A 21,660-nucleotide genomic window follows, 5' to 3' on the forward strand; every position below is an offset into this window, starting at 1 on the left:
ATAATTACCCCTTTAAAAAAAAAGAACAAAGAATCTTTTATACAGTGCAGAGATTAAATTTTACTGCCAGTAATTTACATTACCTGGTGACTTCTATATTCTTAAAACTTGTAGATTTAAAAAAAAAAAAAAAAAGCCTGGTGAAACTTCCAATTGTTTACACCAGTAAATTTAGTAAACTGAAATAATGTTTGGTACACTGATTTTTACAGTTTGCTGCTTGAGACTGATCAAATACTGTCACTTAAAAATGCTAATAGCTTTACTCTGCTTACTAGGTAAGCTATTCCTGGCAAGTGTTAGAGAAAGGGTTTTAGTTAATTGCATTAAAGCCCACCTTTCAATAAATAATGCTCGAGTTCAGTGTACAGTTACATGGAACAGCTGATTCTGTTCTAGAACAGGCTGTAATGAATTCTTGTTAAGAGTGTTCTGTTTAAACCCTGAGCTTGGTTCAGGGTTTGCACCTTCTGTAAGGTGCTGCCGCAGGTAGTTAAACACAAATGAGCTCTGAGCTCAGACTTTTTCCTGTTGAGATAGAACTCCTTTCAGTTTATGAACTGAACCCTATTGGGATAGATTTGGGTATATTTTCAGGGTGTTGGTTGTATTAATTCTGCAGATGTCCTTAATTTCACTTCAATTTATCTGTTTTTGCTTCCTTTTCAGTTTTAGTGCATTTCATATATGCAATCATTTCTGTAGCTTTCTAACCAAAATATGGGTGAAGTCTCAGGTTAAAAATTCTTATTTTTTGTCAATATATTGCATGTTTTTTTGTAAGGTGTTTTTGTTACACTGCTCTAAGTAGATCAATAAAATTGACGATTTACTATCTTATCTCCAGGGAGACGTTATAGCAGCCTTCCAGTACCTAAAGGGAGTCTACAAGAAAGCTGGAGAGGGACTTTTTACAAGGGTGTGTAGTGATTGGACAAGGGGTAATGGCTTTAAACTAAAAGAGGGTAGATTTAGATTAGACGTAAGGAAGAAGTTCTTGATTGTGAGGGTGCTGAGGCACTGGAACAGGTTGCCCAGTGAAAGTTGTGGATGCCCCATCCCTGGCAGTGTTCAAGGCCAGGCTGGATGGGGCTTTGAGCAACCTGGTCTGGTGGAAGGTGTCCCTGCCCATGGCAGGGGGGTTGGAACCAGATGGTCTTTTAAAGGCCCCTTCCAACCCAAACCGTTCTATGACTATCTCCTTTTCTACCATTTCCACATCCTTCTTTTTCCCTTCCCCCTGCTGCTGACTGAAACTTAGCCAACAGCATCTTGAATCTTATTTTTGATCAAGATTGCAGTTGTAGTGCAGTAACTTATGTAACACTTTTTCATAAATTACTTTTTCTGCTTGTAAAAACAGTGAAAGGATTTTGAAACAACCCTATCTTTTCTCTTCTTCCTTTTTCTTTTTGCATATAAAAATTGTTAACCCTTCTCAATCTTTAGCTTTAAACTTGTGTAAATGTCAATAAAGTCATTAAACCTTTTTTAGGTATTTGTCTCCAGAGTATATTAAATGTCTCAATTTTTATATTGCTGAAAAGAAAGGTGAGGCTTCTTACCAAAACAACACTGCAACTTACTGGATCTTTAGAAAACTAACAGTGTCAGAAAGTTTCTTTGCTTTAGCTATGGCACAAAGGTATAGGCTTTTGCAATAGCTGTCTCACTTAAAAGTGCAGGTTGTTGTTTACTTGGGGCTAACATGGCCATGCATAGTAGAATTTTAGCGTATTTGCCTTCATAAGCTTGTGCATACAAAATGTCTCCTAATATAAAAAGTAGTTCCATGAGAAATACAAGATGCAAAGCAATGTTATACAATGTATAGTGTAGTTTTAAAAAACCCTCATGCTTGAACAAACATACCTATTCTAGTTATGATGAATTCTATCTTCTGAATGGTTATCACCCGATTTTCAGGCCCTGGCCTTCTACAGGCATACTAATTCTTGACACCCTGTTCTGTTTATTTTTTTTCAGAATGCCTTAAGTTCTGCTGAAACTGTATCTCTTCATTATATACAATGTATTGCTTTGAACTGATGTGATAGTAAAAACACACAGATTTTGCAAAGGCATTCCTAAGTAGTTCATTTGTATGCATGAATACAAATATTCTTTACTATGGACATGTGAAGTACATATGCACATTTAAAGGGAGTAAAACCTATGCACAAATGTCAGTGATGTAAGATGCAATTTGAGATTTGATCAGGATTTTCCAAAGGTTTCTTCAGGCTTGCTTTGTTCGTTCTTCTGTTTGTTATCACTAGATATTTACTTAATACTTTGGGTTGTAAATGTGGTGGGTCAGCACTTCTTCACAACAGCATGCTTCCTAGGAATGTATGGTGAGCGTACAATTAACATTTCATAAGTAGGAATGACTACTAGCATTACATTTTTATTTGTACTTGTGAATTGGAGCCTTCAGTTTTGGGGGCAGTTGTTATTCTAGAATCTGCCTTTCAACAGAGGTGATAGAGATGTGATTGAAAGGGACGACTGGAGGTCAAACTTGTGCTCTAAGCAAGAATGTCACCATCACAAGAACATGTCATCTATAGTGCTTTCTGGCTAAAACCTCTAAGAGTGGAGACTACGCATCCTCTGAGTAGGTTACCATAGTGCTGCAATGCACTCCTAGCAAAAAAGCAAAAAAGTCTAACCTGACCCTCACAGTGCATGATTTGACTGTTGCCCCGTGTTATATGGTCTGCCCCTACTGAGGAGGGTTTGCCATCTACTGTCAAGTAGTTAGTTGCAGGCTACTATTAGATCACCTTAGCCTCCTCTTCTCAAGACTAAACAAGCCCAGCTTTCTGAAAAATCTGTGACTCCTTGAAATTATGTAGGATTGAAACTTCTGTTTTATTTTAATCTTAATAAAATTGAACAAGTTCATTGGGCACAAGATTTAGAAAGCAAAAGTCGTGAGAACATGTAGTATTAATGGATTCAAAATGAGCCTCCAAAACAAACAAATAAAAAAAGGGTTGCATGCTGCAAGTATGTGTGTGTTCATGTGTATACCTATGGTCAAACAATGCAACATTTTACTTTAAAAAAAAAAAAGTTAATTGAATGTTGTAGATTATCTGTCGGCTGGTTGCAAAACTATAGTCTGTTTCTGTATAGAAAATATTTAATGTTTTCCTTCAGTCTCAGTGCTTCAAACTTTACATTTTTTGAAGGAATTTTTCTGCCTGGAGGTTATTTGTGTGTTAGACCATCACATATGAATAATAACCAGTAGGCTGTGGAGAGAAACCAGGTGCAACCACATATAGAAAGGTTCTTTCATTCAACTGAGTTTAAGATGACGTGTGAGTGGAAAATAGAATAACTTATTACTCCAGTGAGAAAAAGATGGAGAGTTTTCACTTAAAACATTTAACAGCTTCAGACTGTTTCTTGAGAGTATTATCTTGCATGAGATAAGGAATTAGTAGCTCACAGAGAAGTAAATTTGTAAACTTGTTTAAAAGAAAGTTTTCAAACTAAATTTCTGATATGCGTAGATGGAAGACCTTTTTCTTTAATGCCTTGACATTTCCTCCTTTAAATAAATCTTAAGATTTTAGATACCAAAATCAAATTTTAAAGAAAAGAAAGGAAGGAAAAATTGAGAATTTAATTGATAATTGCTAAGCTGGTAGGGTAGTGGGTCAGTAGCACAGTCTGTCTGGAGTAGACTGTAATGTTACCACAGGTAAAGGAAGTGAGAAAATAATTCTGCAAGATAGCTGTCTGCTTACAGTATGGTGAGCATACTAAGCTTTCAATTTGTAATGCTACCCCTTCGAAGTAACATATTAAAACCATGGTTTTCAAAGTTGGGTTCAATTCTCTTGTTGTAGTAGCCCTATCTTTGTCACATATATAAATATCGCCATTCTTTGATCTGTCTCAAGCATATGTCTAAGACTTTTGGTTCATGTTGCTTCCAGAGAGAATTTCTGAATAGGAGTGGAATTTTTCTGAGCATATCCTCCTAGTTTGAAAACTTTTGATTAGTTTTTGGATAATGTTAACTGAGTAAGTTTAAACATACTTGGGTTTTTTTATGATTTTAGAGGCAACGGCACCTGGCTTTGATTTGTCATTGGTAGTAAAACTTCACTTGCCTGAAGAGAACTTCAGCAAAAGTTTTAAATGTCAGAAGAGTGTTTTTATGTTTACCTGTTTTCATGTTAACTGGAGACTTCCATGTGTTAACTTATATGTGTTAATTTAAATATTACTAAAGAAATGAAACTTAATGAAAGGAAATTTTCTTTGTGTTTTAATAGAATAAGTAGAGAATGTAGCTCTGTGTTATGGCGAGGAAGGCATAAATATTTTACCTATTTTCTGCTACTAACTGTATGTTGATTGTGCTCAGTATTCCTCAGAAACGTAGAGTAGGAAAACATTGTCCCCCTGCCCCCAGCAGATGACTTGGTATAAAAATTACTTTAATATGGTTACAGACAAAACCAGATTTAAGTCAAAGATTTATAACCTACAAATCACTGTGTTAATATAGAAAAGATTAAAACATTTATGCTGGTTGATAGATGTGACTGACATGGAATAGTTGGGTTTTGGATGTTAGCTTTGTCAGATATTGCATTTAGGGTATGAGAATAGACCTTGGAGATAAAGCCTGTAGAATGTATGTTCCTTGCATTTGGTTAAACCAAAGTGAAATTACAAAGTAGAATAGTTTCTACAAAACATGCTTCTCTTTGAGATGTGAATGAAGAACTTCAGATGTGTTTTATTGTCTATGGAGGCCAGAAACCAACAACAGGACGCCTAACAAAACAAGACAGAAACCCCAACATATTTGAAAGTAATCCTAATTTAGTAAAAGTGGATTTTTTTTCTGTATGTTCTATTTGTAACATATCTCTGTGGGAAACAGAAGGTCTCATGTGAAGTTAACTTCCTGGGGGTTTTGAAAATGGGATCTAATTGAATATATTGAAATAGAACTAATTTTTCATGGTTCTGGTTTACTTTTGCTTATGCTTAATGACAGGCAGGTGGCTCTTTTAACTTCTGGAAGTTGCTTCCTTTTTGATATTGAAAATGATGGACTGCCTGTATGTGTTGATATTTGATATATTAAGAAAAGGTAATGTAGCAGAAACACTTATGTCTGTTGGATTTTGGCTCTGTGCCTGTTTTCCAACTTCTGTCTGTTGCAGGGAGCAAATAGCAGCAGAAGCATCGGTAGTTCTGTGCATGAGATACCAAGTTCTATTTGCAGTATGTGTCCAGCAGTGTTTAAAAAAATACCTAGGATATTATTTTTCATGCTTTAGCCTTTTCAAATCTGGTAGATACAAATCAATATTAGTGTTTAAAGTCTCATGTAAGACTCTAAAATATATGCTGAAATTTTATGTTTAAACCATATGTATATATATCATAAAGTACCTGTAATGACTCTCCTAAGTAGAAGTAGTCATTATCTGGAAAAAGCTTACTGCACTTCATTTCATCTAGATTTTTCCCAATGTATGTTAGGAACATACATTGTGACTTAAGCGAGGACTTAAGAGTAGATTATAGATCTCTTAACATTATTCGTTACCTTTAAAGATATCTTATACTAGTATTCTTTTGCAGTTGTTTGGAACCTGAATTATCACAGTGTTAAATTTTAAAAGATCTTTATAATTTCTTGTTCTTTCCTTTGTTCTTTCCATAAGTATCTTCCTGGCTGTTTAAACTATCTTGTGCTGCCAATAATAAAAATTAAAAAAACCCCCAAACCTAAACAAAACAAAACCCCCCAAACACACACTCACTTGGTTTTATGTAGCCAAGTGTCATAGTTTGTCGGCTTTGGGACAGATCATATTATGTTACTTTTTTATAGTCCTGTGTATTGAATTCTTAATGCATGTTCTGGCTCGTAGGTTTTGGAAACTAGTCAAAAACCTGGGGCTTGAGTGAAGGGACTACATAAATTATAGCAGTATTTGGGACAGACATGCACTTAGCAGACACCTTGAGCTTGCTGGTGTAAGTTTGTAGAGATGAGGTGTCTCTGAAGACCTACCGTTTATGGTGTGGGCTGACTGCAGCCAAAGTGGGCTCTGTCTAGAGCTTGTGACTTCTCTTGTCTTGGGGGGGCTTGTGGGGAGAACCTTGGAGAAAGGACAAATTCTGAGCTTGCTGGCAGTGGTGTTAGAAACTGTTTTGTCAAATCTTGTGGAGTGTTTTATTTGTGTTTGCTAGTACTCCAACTCCTGCTATAGTGTTAGAAAAGTCTGTTTTAGGTTTTATAGGCCACAAAAATCTACTTGAAAAAATGCAGATTGCCTCAAGTAGAGAGTTCAATGTTGTATTTGAAGTCCAGCCATGACGTCAACTTGTTGCAGATAAAGATGTATGTAATTTTTCCACTTGATAATTGTTAATTGCAACAAGTTGTCTAGGACACGGCCTTGTCCTACGCCTCCTAGTAGAGAAAGCAAAGATCTAAAAAATGGAGCTGGAGTTTTCCGCTCGAGTAATGTAGCTGTTGTTCCACTGCATTAATTCCATTTTTCAGTTTATTGCTTGCCTACTGTGTTGCTGGCTAGATTCAGTTGTAACTGAACTTGCAACTTCGCTGTCACAAGTGTTTGTGCAGGCATATAGAGAACCAATTCAGGCAGAATCAGTTTCCTGATCTTTCCTGCAGCATGATTGCACAAATGTGCTTATGTTGGTACAAGGAAGGGGATAATACAGGGACAGGAACAAATGGTGGGGGCACAAACAATTAGGAATCCTTGTAGCATTAGTCTTTGGCTTATTCTGCTTTAGAGCATATGTGAAACTTTTGCCTTGGCTCTTCCTTGCATCCTGAATATGGTCACGCTGTTGAGGAGCAACTGGTGGTATTTGAAGCTGTACACGTAGTAGTTGGCAATGTGTGTTGTTCAGGCAAATGTAGAGTATTCAGGAACCTTACTGTTTTTTTTTTTTGTATGTGATTTCTTGAGATGTGTCTAGAGGTGGAATACTAATACTTTAAACTTGTATGCAAACTGTATTTAACTCCTTTTGATGGGAAGAGCCACGCGTTTGTACTATGAATTTTATTTTATTGTTGTTTTTTTTTTTAAAACAGAATCAATCTGAGCTAATTTTCTCTAACATTAATTACATGACATTTGAAGTTTTGGAGTTCTTGTCTAATTGAACTGTTTCCTCTTTTTCTATTCTGCATGATGCCGGTGCATGACTTTATGCACAGAGTGCGAGTGTTCAGTGTGTGCTCATTGTAAGAACTGGGTTCTATTTTGATCACTTTAACAACTAAGGAATACATACTGGACAATTACACCATTTGCTACTATTTTTATGGGCCCAGAAATACATTTATCAAAACGGTATCAACCAAGATGTATCTAAGGTATGTGCAACTATGGTTTATTCTAACATTCTGATTATTGTAAATATCACTATCTGTGTTAAGTTTGAGCAATAGCATAATGATATGTTATTTCCAAAGATGTGTGACTATCTCATTTTTTTACATTCTGAAAACTTTTTTTTTAAAAAAGGGCTCTTTAGATCTTATTTGCATCAAATAAGCCAAGGCGAACTGGGACACTGTCAGTAGATTTATCAGCCCAGTTTATCACTTGGTGAAATTCATCATGAGAAAAATATTTAGCAACATATTAGTAGGAGCAAAACTGCCAGTTGTGCAGTCTGGAGTTGGATGTGAGTGCTAACTGCAGAGCGGTTCATGTAAGCTTCTGGAAGTAGGATAGTCCTTAACTAGCCAGCAATCTGCACTACTGAATCTTCACATAAGCTAATAGGGCTATTTAAAGAAACTGATATTTATACATCCTTAAAATTACTGACAAGTTGAATGGTGCTAAAGGAAGTGTTTCATTATGGTGTTATTGTTTAAATAAAATCTATGCACTCAGTGCCTTTGTATTTCTGAAAGTATAAACATATAGGCTGACAACTTTAATACTCAAATGCTAGAATCTTAACAGATTGTATTTAAAAAAAAAGTGCTGTGATGTTAAGCTTCTTTATTGTAAGTACAATGTTACATCTTTTTTTAATTTAGCTTTCAGTTGTATAATTCTGATGTGTTCTCTTAAAGTATAAATACATCCTGACAACATGTTGTTACAGGAACTCTGAGGGAACTGACGATGCTACAGATGGTGCTCACAGAGGATTAAATTTGATTCCTTGGTTAGAACAGTTAATAATATATGTACTAGATCAGATGGTGTAGAAGACTGAAGTAATTCAGTAATGTCAGCAATGTCATGCTTACATGCCTGATTCATGGATATAGGATATGATTATGAATCACATGTGAAAACAAATATATCAGAGGAAAAACTGGTGTGATTAAAAGTATAAGTTTAAAGATACATAGTTTTATATGAAAATAACTAATATTACTTTAACACACTCCTCTAATTTATTATTTTAGCATGTTTCAGTTTATTTGTCTGTAAGTGTAAGGATTTAGGTCTTAAAAGATGCTTTTTTTTAATCTTAAAACCACATCTGTAAAACTTTTTATGCCTTTTACTGAACTTTTAAAAAATTATATAAGGTGGTAAAATCCTTACCCTCCCCTCCCCTTTTTCATTCTAAGAAGTTGTGAACTACCTTTTCAGCATGAAAAAGTTTGTAAAATTTTAAATTACTAGCCATACTATCATGGTGGTTGTATTCTGCAGATCACTGTCTTCCAGGAGTTTAGTGGCTCATGCTCTGCTTAGCTCTTGAGCCGTATCTGAATAGAAATTGGTACACTGTATATTGCCTATACATTTTTACCAGGAGGCTAAAGATCAGGCATCCATATTAATGTGCAGCAGAGGTGTTAACAAGGATGGAATTCTAAGCAAGAAAATGAGGTTTTATTTAAAAAACAGTTACTAGGAAGTCTGCTTCAGAAATCACATGGACATATTGTCAGACATTTGAAAGGTCACCTGTAATTGCTTTTCTGATTTCCTGACCAAATTAAGAAAGTGGCTTAAATGCTATGGTACTGTTCTTCCTTAAGAGCTGACAAATTCTTGGGCAGATTAAAGCGTATGATCAGGGAGACACTGCAACTTTTCCAGCTTCCTGCTCTTAGGAAAGGGAGAAAATTATTAGAACAGCAGTAAAGAACTAGTCAGACCTAAAATATATAAAAAGCTTAGATGTGTGGTGTTATATGTGCTTAGATGTATGTTATGCATTAATAGTCACTGGATATATATGAATACACATTGGTAGTTTATTTCATCAGCTTAATTAAAATTCTGTTGACAAATGAACTCAAATAGTAAGTTCACAGTCCTGTTTCTTTGACAGCTGTAACTTCTAAACATGTATGGGATATAAGGTAAAAATGCCGACTGTCTTGTTAATTTTGTCTGAGTTAAGGGTGTGTTTTTATTCCAGGTGAAGTTAGGAATGTAGGTCATCCTTGAACCTATGTAAGTTTGTTTTTTCTGGGAGCTATTCTAATTTTGGATGTTAATAATTACTGTAATGTGCAAAGATTAAATCATACGTTCTTAAAGGTGCGTTAAATAGTCTTTACTACCAAACAAGATACATAGATGAAAACTTAGATTTAAACTGCATTAAAAGTTTCTTTTTTTTTTGGTCTTGTACTAATAAGTAAAGTGGGACAGACTTTCGTATCGCTGACAGTAGGTATCGGACATCTGGCATCTTTTTTTTTTTTTTAACTGAACAATCATATGAGTTTGTAAGTTTGTACAGTAAGTATTGTTAAAGTACAAGTAAGGTTGGAAGGAGATAAAAATGGAGAATTTTCGATGGCTTTCGTAAGATGCTTCTCCCAGTTTCCTCTCATCTTGCTTTGTTAGGGTTGGCAGGAGTTGTTCTTCTAAATCAGTCTGCATTGACCATTGTATACAATAATTGTCCAACTTCCTCTTCCCTTCAAACTGTGTCATTGCTCAGGGAGGGTGTGGGAAAGAGATGGAAAAGCCATGAATCCGTCTTCTTGATTTTTGTTTAGTCAGACAGAGCAGTGTTATAATTTAATAAGTAATTTCCTAACAGTCTAAATGAAGTGTTTATACTGATATTTTGGCTTGTCAGAATAATCCTTGACACGATTAATGTATTCAAACCCCTTTTTGCAATTTCCTTTTTAAACAAGCATTACTGATTTGCTATAGTTGCCTTTAATGTAGTTGAATTAATGCAAAATTAGATTTGACATGAAATTTAATTCTCTAGAGAATTTCTTTTGTATCTTTTCCTTTGAGTACACATTTTTATTGCTATGAAGTTCTTAAATAGTTTTCTAAGATCATGTATGATGTTTTGAATGTCTTAACAGGTGATCAGAAAGTTAAGTGTCTGCTGTTCTACAGTTTGTTTTGAAGCTTTTTATCTAGTAAAGATTGGAAAAGCTTTAATCAAAACCTGTCTTAAGACTTGATTTTGCTAATGGTATTATTTGACTGAATTTCTGCTTTAAATAATGAACTGTGATTTCACTGATTTTTTTTTTTTTTTTTTCTTTCTTCCTATGTATAAAAAATGAAATTTAAGTTAGAATTAGACAGCTTTTTTGTGGGTGTGGAGAAAGTAGAGATGAGCTAATGGTGATTTAAGGAAAAATCAAAGCCTTGCTTGCCTCATCAAGTTTCAAGTTTCTATGTGGGTAGGAAAAAGTATTGTCGATTTGCGTATATTAAAAGATACTGAAATAGCAGAATAAATGGACACTTGTCAATAGTGACAAAACCAGGTCTGGATCTCTCATGCAAAGATCACATATATACATATTGAAGTGGTAATATTTATTCTAAGGTTGTTTGAAATGTCGTCTTTTTTTGCTGAAGGATGTTGAGTGGATTTTGAAAGAAATATGGCAGCTTCATGGAGCTGAACTGCAAGTAGTTGTTTGGGGTTGTTTTTTTTGGGGGGTAGGGGGTGTTTGGTTTGTGGGTTTTGTTTTGTTTTGTTTTTTAAACTGAAGTGTTACCAGTCACTAAGCATTACACATGTATTCAGAAAAAAGTGCTTCAGATACCGGACTTTGTAGTCAGGAGTTTCATCTATGAGTCTCATCTGCTGTTCTTGCACGAGTTTATAAACACAGTTTCAGAAGTTACCTGAATTTCTTATATGGAGTAGTGGAAAAGCCTAATGTGAAACTTCACATTTTAAAATTCTTTGAAGACAACAATATCCTGAATCTGCTTTCTGATTGCACCCCTTTGCCTGCTGTCATTATTATTATGGCATTTTCCTCTTCAGGAAGCTAATTTAAGTAACATCGGTGTTGTGATTAGAAGATAAGTGTATTCTGCCCCTTTTGTCAAAATTTTGTCTGTTTTTTAAAATGTTTTTAGTGGAAAGTTGTGCTGCAGTGATGAACTTTATTTTTCACTCTAATCATTTAAATAAATGTCATAAATGACATTGTCAAGTTAACTGTTATATCCTGCTCGGCCTACTTGCCATATGGAGGAGTTTAATTATTAAGAGTAGGAGTGATTTGCTTTGGGAGCTTTTAATTGAAAGATTAAACGGAGCTCACTCTGAGGCTGTCTCTTCAAGCATTTGAAGATTTTAATGACACCTTATGTAAGGATTTAAGATAAAAGCAACATGTTTGTTGCCTTTACTATGAGTAGCTGTTTTGAACATCTGGTGAAATTCTTGAGAACGCTTGCTTTTCAGTGATTTCAGTAATCCCTACTGTACCTGACACTCAGATTTGTACTCAGGTCTTTAATAATCGTTGTTCTTGTACAGGTTTTTTTTGCCTTGAAAGGAATCACATTGAATCAATGAAGAAACTGTGATGTATTAAAGTACAGTGTAAAACTAAAGCACAAAAGAAATGTAAGGAAACAGAAATCCCAGTTAGATGAAGACGCATTTGGCAGGGGTGGTGGTGGGGTGGGGTGGGGTATTGTGGCCACCTGCTTTGGCTCTGGAAAATGCAAAGAAATCCTATTTCTGTCATCATGGCTTGCTGAAATATAGTTATTTTAAGCTAAGAGTCTGCACTTGGGAAGCTGACACTTGTGTATAGTGCTTGCCTTTTCTGTGAGGCTTCCCTTTATCCCAGATGGCTTCTTAGGAATGAGGAATCATAAAACTAGCAGAACATGGTACACTCCTGAATTCATTAGAAAAAGGCAGTCATGGAAACACTGGGGGCTTCCATAGGACTGCCATATGTTAGTGTAAAAAAATGCTCTTTCTTCCTGGTGAATGCTGAACATCCTCACAGAACAAAAATGATGTGTAGTAGCCAGTCTCTCCAAATAACTCCCAACTGCAAAGTTGCTCTGAGTGAACTAATAGGGAAATTTAAAGGCATTAAAATTTTAAATTTGGAGGTGTGTATCTCGTTCCAGGTACCTCTGAAAATCATAAAGGTTTTGTGTGTCCCTGTATTCTTAAAAAGGCTCTTTGAGACATCAAAAAGACTTAAGGGCTCAGGTGCTTTGGAGGCCAGATTGGAACTGCAAACGCCTGTCTAGGGTCCCCTTGCCACAGGCTTTGGCACAGTCGTAACTCTTACGCTCCAATGTCCGTAAGCGAAGTGAAGTGTGTGCAAGAGAACAGCAGAATTATTAGCTACTTGTTGGTCTGTCAGTCCTTTTCATTCTGAAGTCTGTTACACTCACAACAGTTTAGGGAAAAGTAAGTGCAGGATAGAAAGACTGTGTGAGGTGCATATACCCTTCTGCTTTGGAACAATTTCTAATGGTGTATTCCTAAAATAAATTTCAGGGGCTTTGCTGACATGAGTGCTTGAAGAGATAGTTGTAACTAATTTTCCTTACTGGCTTGTGTTGACAGTGGCGCTTTAACTCCTATTGCCTTCAGGAAATGGGATGAAAAAGCCATGATTCTAAAGTTTGGGAGAATTGCAAGCTGAAGTTTTTCTTGTAGTCTTGCCTTATCTCAGCCTCGTTGAAAAAGAGGGGGAGGGGAAGGATGGGGAAGAAGTGGTGGTGGCAGGGTAAAACAGTGCTAAGTGTTACTTTCCTCTTATCTGTAAATACAAAGTTTCCTGTATACCAGGTTGAATACCTCTGTACTCGGTTCATTATCAAACTGTCTCCTGTAGGACTGGTCTGAACCCGTGGCTTCGTGCAGAGTGGTGAAGACTACCTTCTCCTCTTGCCTCAGAGCTCAGGGGCAGTTACTGAGCTACTCAAGGCAGGAGGAACTTTTTGGTTCAAAAGCCTCTGCCAAGTTTGTTGAGCCATAAATTTGACATTTAATTTTTTAGTAACAGATTCCCTCCTTATTACGACCAGAAGTCCTGAAACTTCCTCACTTCTGAGCAACATGAAAAACTGGGCTGTAAAATAACTCCTGCCTAGAGTGGCATATGGTGTGCTTGTATGCCTCTTGTCCACCTAATCTAAACTGTATCTCTTGTTTGCTTTGCTAATTCTTCTGTGCTGTTTGTTAAAGGAAGAGTCAAATTCTAAGATATCAGGTTCACTCCCTGAGTCAACTTGTTGGTATCCTCTTTGTGCTCTTTTCTGTGATGATGATTTTGGACTAAGGGTATACATGACACCAGACTAGGACAGAAATTGGTCCAGACGTGCAATTAGGTTTGTCCTTAAAGTACAGTAGAACGTTTGGAATCCCAGAACACCTTCAACAGGGTGGATTCAAAGTGAAAATTAATCAACTAGTCTTATAATTTGTTACGGGGCCTCAGGCCTGCATTTATGGTGCTTGCTGTATCTTGAGACTTTTCCTCTTGGCTTTTATCTTAATTAACTGGATGATTGAGAAGTTTCTAACCATACTTCATCTAGTGTTAATTTGAATTGTTTCTGCCATGCAAGTGAGGCAGAATACTGCATGTTAGAATCTTCTGCAGAGCTGCAGATGATTAAATTTCTGTCGGCTGTTTTTTGGATTTGGTACGGCTTCATAGGTGTGCTTGTGAAATGCTTTTCACTTATTCTTTAGGCTGTGGCTTTGTAATTTGTTTTTGTTTTGAGATTGTTCTCTGAAGAGGGGGATGATGAGTGACATCAGTCTGGGAGTGCTTAATTTTACCATATGAAAATAAGCTTGAAGGTAAACCTGGATTCTGTTTAGAGTGGGTTAATTTTTATTACAGTCAAGATGTGGTCCTACTCCATGTTTCTCAGTCCCAAAAGGAGCAATTGGAACGCTATAATCTCTTAAGGGAGAGATCAAGTGTTCCTGGAGCCAATGCATGGGACTTTTGAAGCACAAGCAGCCTGTTTACTTCTCTCAATAAGAGCTGTAGCTCTTAAAAGTGCCTTCATGCTTAAATAACCAAAAAAAGGCATATTTAAGATAAATAAGTACTCTGATTAATAAACTGATCAGCCTCAGTTTTGAGAAAATGTACTCTGAGAAAACCTTTTTTTATTTGAAAAGCTGGGCTTTCAGCTGAACAAAATGGAAAACATTTGAGTGGGTGCTTGCAAACTGAACACTATTTATGTGACGTGTTTTCTTCTATGTAAGAAAAGAACTAAGTAGAAATTAAACAAGTTGGATGTGTTTGAGGGACCTGTTTATCTGTTCTGAAAATTATGCTTTCTTCTAATTTAAAACATAGTATAGATTTAATCTTGCAGTACAAAGATGGTTCATCTGATATATGATTGTATTTAAGTAGCGTCCTATTCTTTGTTCATGGCTATTGGAATTTAATTATTAGCAGAACTTTGAGGTGATTCATTACTATTGCAAGGGAAGCCTTTCTACACCAAGCACTCTGTATTACAGGGATAAGTCCTTTAATCACCCAATGACAGTAACTTTTTCATTGCAAGGCAAAAATCTAAAGCCTGTGAATTGTGCAAATTAAACATTTTCTAATGAAAAAAGATGGACAAATAAAATAGATCTTTTTTTTAATTTAAAAAAATTACTCAGTTTCACTTTTTTCAGGAAATATTAGTTGCATTCCAAAGCTGATTATTGTTTGTGGTTGGCCTAGTTTAATGTTCAGTAATTTGTCTTTCTGATTTATACAAAGTAGTTCTAAAAGCAGCATCTCTCAGTTCTGGGACAGTATCAGTGAGGTTTGTTGTTTTTGGGTTTGTTTTTTGTTTTTTTTTTTTGTTTTGTTTTTGTTTTGTTTTTAATTGATACATGGGCATAGGTGACAGGTAACTGTTAACTTCTGTAAAATAAAACTGGTGTATAAAGTAAGAATGCATTGACTCATGTCTAGCTGTAGGTGTCAGTCCTATTAATATGTGTCTGAGATTCCAGCTATGCCATGGTTGCTACTGTCATACTTCTGCTTTGTAGCCTTATGCAAGCTGAGTCTTATCAGTATCCATTATTTTTGATTATTTTAAAATTTATAATAGACAGAAAAGCAGAATCATGTCAACTCCATTGGTATGGAAGTAGTAAAATGATAAATTTATTTTTCTGTACAAACTCTTGATCCTATCTGTTTCTCTATGTGCCGCTTCCTTTTCATTACTTAGATAAATGAGCCTTTAATAAATTCTGTAGTAACATGAAAGCTTAATCCTTTGATAGACTAGAAGAAGCAATTACTTATATGCTGCCTCAATTTGTATTTGCATTGAAATGATTAAAGTGGAGTGTAGCAGTTTATGGGACTAGTCAGTGCATTTTTTTATAGTGGCTATTACAGTGGGAATTCACTATCTTATTAAAGCTGAACTTTCAAAAAATGATTTCTATATCCTTTTCCACCTTCTTTTCTTTGATGATGTTTGGCACATCAGAATTAATGAAATAGCTAGCTATAAGTTAATGCCAAGGTCTGTGAAAGACCAGTCTTAATGATGGTTGGTCATCATGCATCGTAGAATTTTGGAGTGTTTGGCATGTGCCTTGTGGAAGGGAAAGAAGAACAGAGTTATAACAATCTGATGTGGTGGAAGTAGAGCCACCAGATTTGCAGCAGTCATGAGCTTCAGTCACAAATGCGAATGAAAACGTGCTGGTTTTGACCTGGAATCCTGCTCCACAGTGACTCTGCTGTTTTTGATTAGAGCATACAGGACTGAGATATCATGTACTATTATTAGTTGAAATTTCTCTGTGGTGTGCTTTCTTCTCTTGCAGTCGTCCTTAAATATTTTGCATTCAGTAGTACTAGCTACTTTGAATTTGATCTGCAGTGTGGTTACCATCCCTTTGTTTATGAAGCTATGATTGTAGGACATGACAATTCTTCTTCTCTTCCTCCACTCCTCTCTGTTTAGCCCAGGCTTTCACAAAGGAGATTGGAAAACAAAGTGACTTTAATTTCTGTTGCAGTAATACATTTCTAAGGGTGGATGATACACAGAAGAAGAGGTGGAGATAGCAGTTACAGGGGTGGGAGAAAAAAATCCAAGAGTCAAACTATTCCAGTCTATTCTTTGGGCTTCCTTCCTGGATTGCCCCCTCCCCTGCCTCCCTTCACTTTTTTGGTAAGAGTTATTATTTTACAGCTAAATTTCACATCTATGACCTGGTGGCTATGTGTAGTGAAGTACATGTACAGAAACTTAAGCCCTTTCTCTTGCTGGGGAGCTTTATATCATAGGGTGACAGTAGCTAATATTTGTGTTTTGTTTTTTCTGCCCTCCTCCTCCTTCCCTACCCCCACCCCCCCCTTTAGATCCCTGCAGTTCACTCAGCCCACCGTGCTTTACTGAGGAAGATCGATTCAGCCTAGAAGCTCTCCGCATGATCCATAAGCAAATGGATGATGACAAAGATGGTGGTATTGAAGTAGATGAAAGTGATGAGGTAGGAGTGAAAAGCCTTCACTTCTGTATATATGAGGTCTGTCGTTTTTTTTCCCCTGTTTTATATAGCAGCTTTTTATGTTGAGTAGTCATTGATGGCTTTCTTAATTCAGCCCTTCCCACAGCCAAATGTGGAAGGGAAGTCTGAATTCTAGAATTGTCTGAAATGGAATATTGTTGTCCATTGTTCTAGCCTAAAGGAGAGTTTTATATGACTTGTATAAAAGCTGATATTTTTGTGATTAGTGTAAGAGGTAGGCAAATGGTATCGGTTTAGCTTGCAGTGAGGTGACCAAGAGTTGATGTGATCTGCCACCTGGAATTTTAGATTTTTTTGCTCCAAGGCTTTCTTGCTTAAGGCATCGGTGGGCTTTTCTGTTTACCTTAGATCTGTTCCAGGCACTTCATGGCGCACAGCAATACCTGTTATAGACAGCAGTCTAGAAAGCTTTCTTATGTGTTTTTGCTTACATTTAACAGGCAAGTAGCAGGCACCTCCTGCTGTAGGTTAATGGTAGATTAAGTCCTACGGACTAAAGAAGGTTATTCAGACCTGCCTTGAAGATTTTTGTGATTGTCCTTGAATGGGTTTGGTAGGCAGGCTCCTGGTGGTCCTGGCAAAGGACTTGCCCTTGCATTTACTGAACTTTACCATTGGGATTCTCAAAATTACTGGGTAAGAATGGAAATACCCGTGTAGTTTCATTGTTCTTGCTTCTTTTGCTTTCTGGCAGTTGTCAGGTACAGGCTTGAGGAAGGAAGGTGAGTGAAGATGTCCCCTCATCTCCTGTCCCCTAAAAATGAGGGTATTGCCATGTGGTTCTGAAGCCCATTCTCACTGGAGGTGAGTGGGAGAAGAATCTAGCCCTGATTTCTCTTCCCTTTTTTTGTAACATCTCAGGGAAGATTGTTCTCCCTGAATGAATTAAGTTGTGAATTATCATTGTCAAGTTTAATGTGATGCTACTTACTTTTCTGTGTGACTATGTACAACAGCATCAACAGTGATTGATGCTTGGTTGATACAAGTTTTCTGAAGGAATATAGTCCAGTGGAGAGAATGGTCCAGAATAAAATCATGTACTTTTTAACGTTGGAGGAGAAAATCTGCTCTGTACCTTAGGGAGTGTCATGGCAAGGTAGTTCAGGCACTGGAAATAGTCTAGCTCTGTTATCGCAGAATGTTTGGTTAGTGCCATTAACGATTGGGACAGGCACAATCCAGTCTGCAAACTGAAACCTTAGTGATAGAGTATGAGCTTTCTCAGGAGCTTCTCAGCGCTGTGTGATTCTCTTGACTTGTGCTGCATTTGTTATACATAAAAGTTAAGAAAGTTAAAAGAAAATACTGAAATATTTATGCATTGGAAACTTTTTAGTAGTATTCAAAAGATCTGTCCTGGTATCCAGTGGACCATCTTTATATCTGACCTTAAGTTTCTTCCTGTTCCAGAGAAATGTTGAGATAAACTCAAGCAACAGAAGCTACTCTTAAAACCTGTTAAAATGACTGAAATTAGAACAGTTCATGAGGGATACTGTTATAGCTGGGGTAATGAGAGACGAGTGAAACTATATATTCAAACTACTTACTCTGCATAAAATAAGAAGACTGAAATCTAGCCCTTTTTTCTGCTAGTTCATTTTTAATTATTGAAGAAATATTTAATAAACCTCCCAAAATTAGCTTTTTGCTACATATAGTTTCTATGCAAATCAGTGTTGAATATGTATTTGCATAGAGGACTTTCTTCTAAGACATTAAAAGCAAACCTGAAATTAATTAGAAATGCAATTTAGTTGCAAGTTCAACTAGTAATCTGTATGTTCTTGTTGTAGCACTGTTACTGGATCTTTACCATAATCTTAAAAGATCTGACATTTTAACAACTTAGTTATGTAATTACCTGATTACAGTAGGTCTGAATATATACTAAATATGTCCTAATATACACTATTTCAAAACTAGATTATTTATTTTTTTCCTGTCACAGTGGGTAAATTAAGAATGTGGGTGATTAAGAATGAAGACTGATAATTAAAAAAAAAACTTTATTAGAATTAAAGCTTACATGAAATACAGTGATTTTACTTAACAGCAGGGTAATGGATTTCCTGTTTCATGCTGCATGGTTTTGCTTGCAAGACTCCTGGAAGAGCAGTATATTGAGTATGTTGATTAGATATTCATTGGCTTTTTATTTGGCAGGAAAAATGTGACAAAGTACATTAACTTTCTGCTGTTTTATCAGCACTAAAACAGTGTTACAAATTACAAGTGTATATTTACACCAGGGGAGGAAGTTCTTGTAAATAAGCTATTTTGAGAGGGGAAGGTAACAAGAGCTAAAGATGTTGAACTATGTATTTTAAGTATTTTAATTTGCTAATCCAGTTGAGAACTCCCAACAGTGATTGCAGACATTTCATCTGCAGGCTATAATTCTTCCTAATTTTCCTCATGCCCTGTTTTATGTTGTAGTTTGTTTTTCCTCTGTAAAATGAAGTCTCACAGAAAATCATTCTGTAGAGAAAGAGTTTCTCTAGGATACAAGAAAACTTGAACTTTTATAAGAAACTTTTTATTTCCTCAAAAATTGTCTGATGCTGGAAGCCTTTTGGATTTACCTTCTGTGCACTGGAAAGAAGCTTGTATTTGACCTTGATGAAATTGATGTGGGGAAACTTGATCTAAATTTATAGCACGGGATTCATTAGTCATAGAAACACATGAGTGATTTGTTGAAGTCTTCTAAGGTAGATAGAGGGGCTCTAGTCTGAGCATGGGCTGGTTAGATATTTTTTTCCTTATTCTTTGGTCTGTTACTTAAGTTAGACTAGATGGTATAACTTAAGAGACTTATAAAGATGAAAAAGCTTGAACTTCTAAATTCACTAGAATATAATTTTCTAAATCTAGTTATTATAAAATTCTTGGGGAAAAGAGCTTTTGTCATAGCTACTCATATGTTTGAAATTTTTTTTTTGCATTCAGGATTCACGTAACTTTCTAATACTTGCCCTGAATTTTCAATGTAGAATTATGCACTTCAAAACAAGAAGCATAACTTAAAGGGGGAAAAAAAAGGTTTAGGTAATAAATTTGTGTCGTACTTTAAAGTAGAGTATGCTTTACTGTGCAGTTACTAATTTCTGTAAAGTAGGCTATCACAGTGTGAAAACCAGAGAGCGTGTATGGTACAGCAGAGAAGAGGAAAAAGGAGGGATGTGGAAAAAGACTATACGTACCATTAGGGCAGGCTAATATGAATTTTCCTATCAAACTAGCTCCTGCTATTATTACTTTATTATTAACATACAGAAGATTGCAATTGTTTAAACTGATTTAAAGAGGTAGGCTGTAAAAGGGTAACTGAAAGGGAGGGTGTATTACTAACCGAGGTTTTAGTCATGTGTTGTGGGAGGCTATCTGCCTCAGGAAGCATCTGTTGCACCACGTGTACACGATTTGTTTTAATGATGAAAAGGCACAAGCATAAGACAGACTTATCATATGTTCACTATTTACATAGGTTTTTCCTGCTTTGAAAGAACCTTTATATGTAGATCCTACATCAAGTCATTTCCTCAAGGAATCTCTCTGTAGAAATAGAATAAGTTGATGTTTTTGAAATATTAATATCTTACTGTGTGCCTAATGTCACACAAAGCTAATGGCATGAATTTACAGCTTTGTGGGGATCTTTGGATAGATCACTTAATATCTTGGGTATTTTGTTTGAGTTTTTTTTTGAGTGCACTTGCATAATTACGTAACAAAAAAACCTAACCCAGCAAACCCCCCACAAAACCACCCAAAAAAAAAAAAAGACAAAAAACACTGTGTGGAGAGGAATAGACTGCAGTATCGAAAGCATGAAATGATTAGAGAAGGGCTTTTAACATTAGAGTCAAAGTAGTTGGAACCTCAGGGTTGATATGCAGAAGTGCCTGACTTAAACATGCTGTCTGGAGGCAAGAATCAAAAAGAATCTAGCTTTAGTGGCCTAAACCAGGGAGGATGATTGTCTTCTATACAGTGATTAAAGTGGAAGAAGTTGCTAGTATGATCTGATAAGGAATAGCAATAGTTATATAGCACTTTGGCTATAATGACAAGCAGATTATTTGACAGCCCAAGATCTTCCTTTGAAGTGACTATCTCTGAATGGATGGGCTCTGTGAAGCTATTGTTTGAGGGCTTGAGGTCATATTAGCACCCAGGATGCAAATAATCCAAGAGAGGTGGAACAAACATAAATATCTTTGAGAGAGTATGCTGTGTTTTTTGGGAGAAGATGAAGAGGTGGAGTCTAAAAAAGAAAAAAAGTCAAAGGAAGAATCCAGAAAGAAATAAAAATGGAGAAGATACAGAGGTCAGGTGTAAACTACTCAGTTAAAAATAAATAATTTATAGAACTGGGGTAAGCTCAGAAACATATGCTTCAGTATACCCTCCCTTTAGTGCTAATTTGTGATTAAAGGCTTTATAATAAAGGAGAACCAGTTCATGCTCTTATTACTTATTGTTATAATGTAACTAATATGCTAGTGATATTCTTGGTTGTTTATGCTTCCTTTCTTTTAGCAATTAAAATGGTACGTGCATCTATACATCACAATCTATTGTACAAGCTTGCTAAATTAAAATATTATGCGTTAGTATGACTATTTTAGGATACTCTGGAGAAATGAAATTTAACATGTAACTTTTCAATGTAAAATTATTTTCTGAATTACTGCTGAAATAGAGCTGCCTATTCAATTTGTGTAAAGATGAGTTGGTGAAAGAAGTCTGTGGATATAAAAAATGAAAGAAACATGATTTACTAGTTTGGACCAGAGACCTATTCATTTCAATAGTCTGTTCTGGACAGTAGCGAGTACTAAATACTTT

General features: G+C 35.9%; 1 protein-coding gene across 2 annotated transcripts in view; it reads left to right on the forward strand.

Moving 5' to 3' along the window:
* STIM2 (stromal interaction molecule 2) overlaps window positions 1-21,660 on the forward strand; it is a 70,280-nt gene that overhangs the window by 24,688 nt on the left and 23,932 nt on the right. For both annotated transcript variants that reach the window (XM_075024205.1, XM_075024194.1), the window contains exon 2: window positions 16,634-16,764. In XM_075024205.1, coding sequence (XP_074880306.1) covers window positions 16,634-16,764 — 131 coding nt within the window. The remainder of the gene's footprint in view (window positions 1-16,633; window positions 16,765-21,660) is intronic.

Source organism: Buteo buteo, chromosome 1, assembly GCF_964188355.1.
Source record: "Buteo buteo chromosome 1, bButBut1.hap1.1, whole genome shotgun sequence".
NCBI classification, from domain to species: Eukaryota; Metazoa; Chordata; class Aves; order Accipitriformes; family Accipitridae; genus Buteo; species Buteo buteo.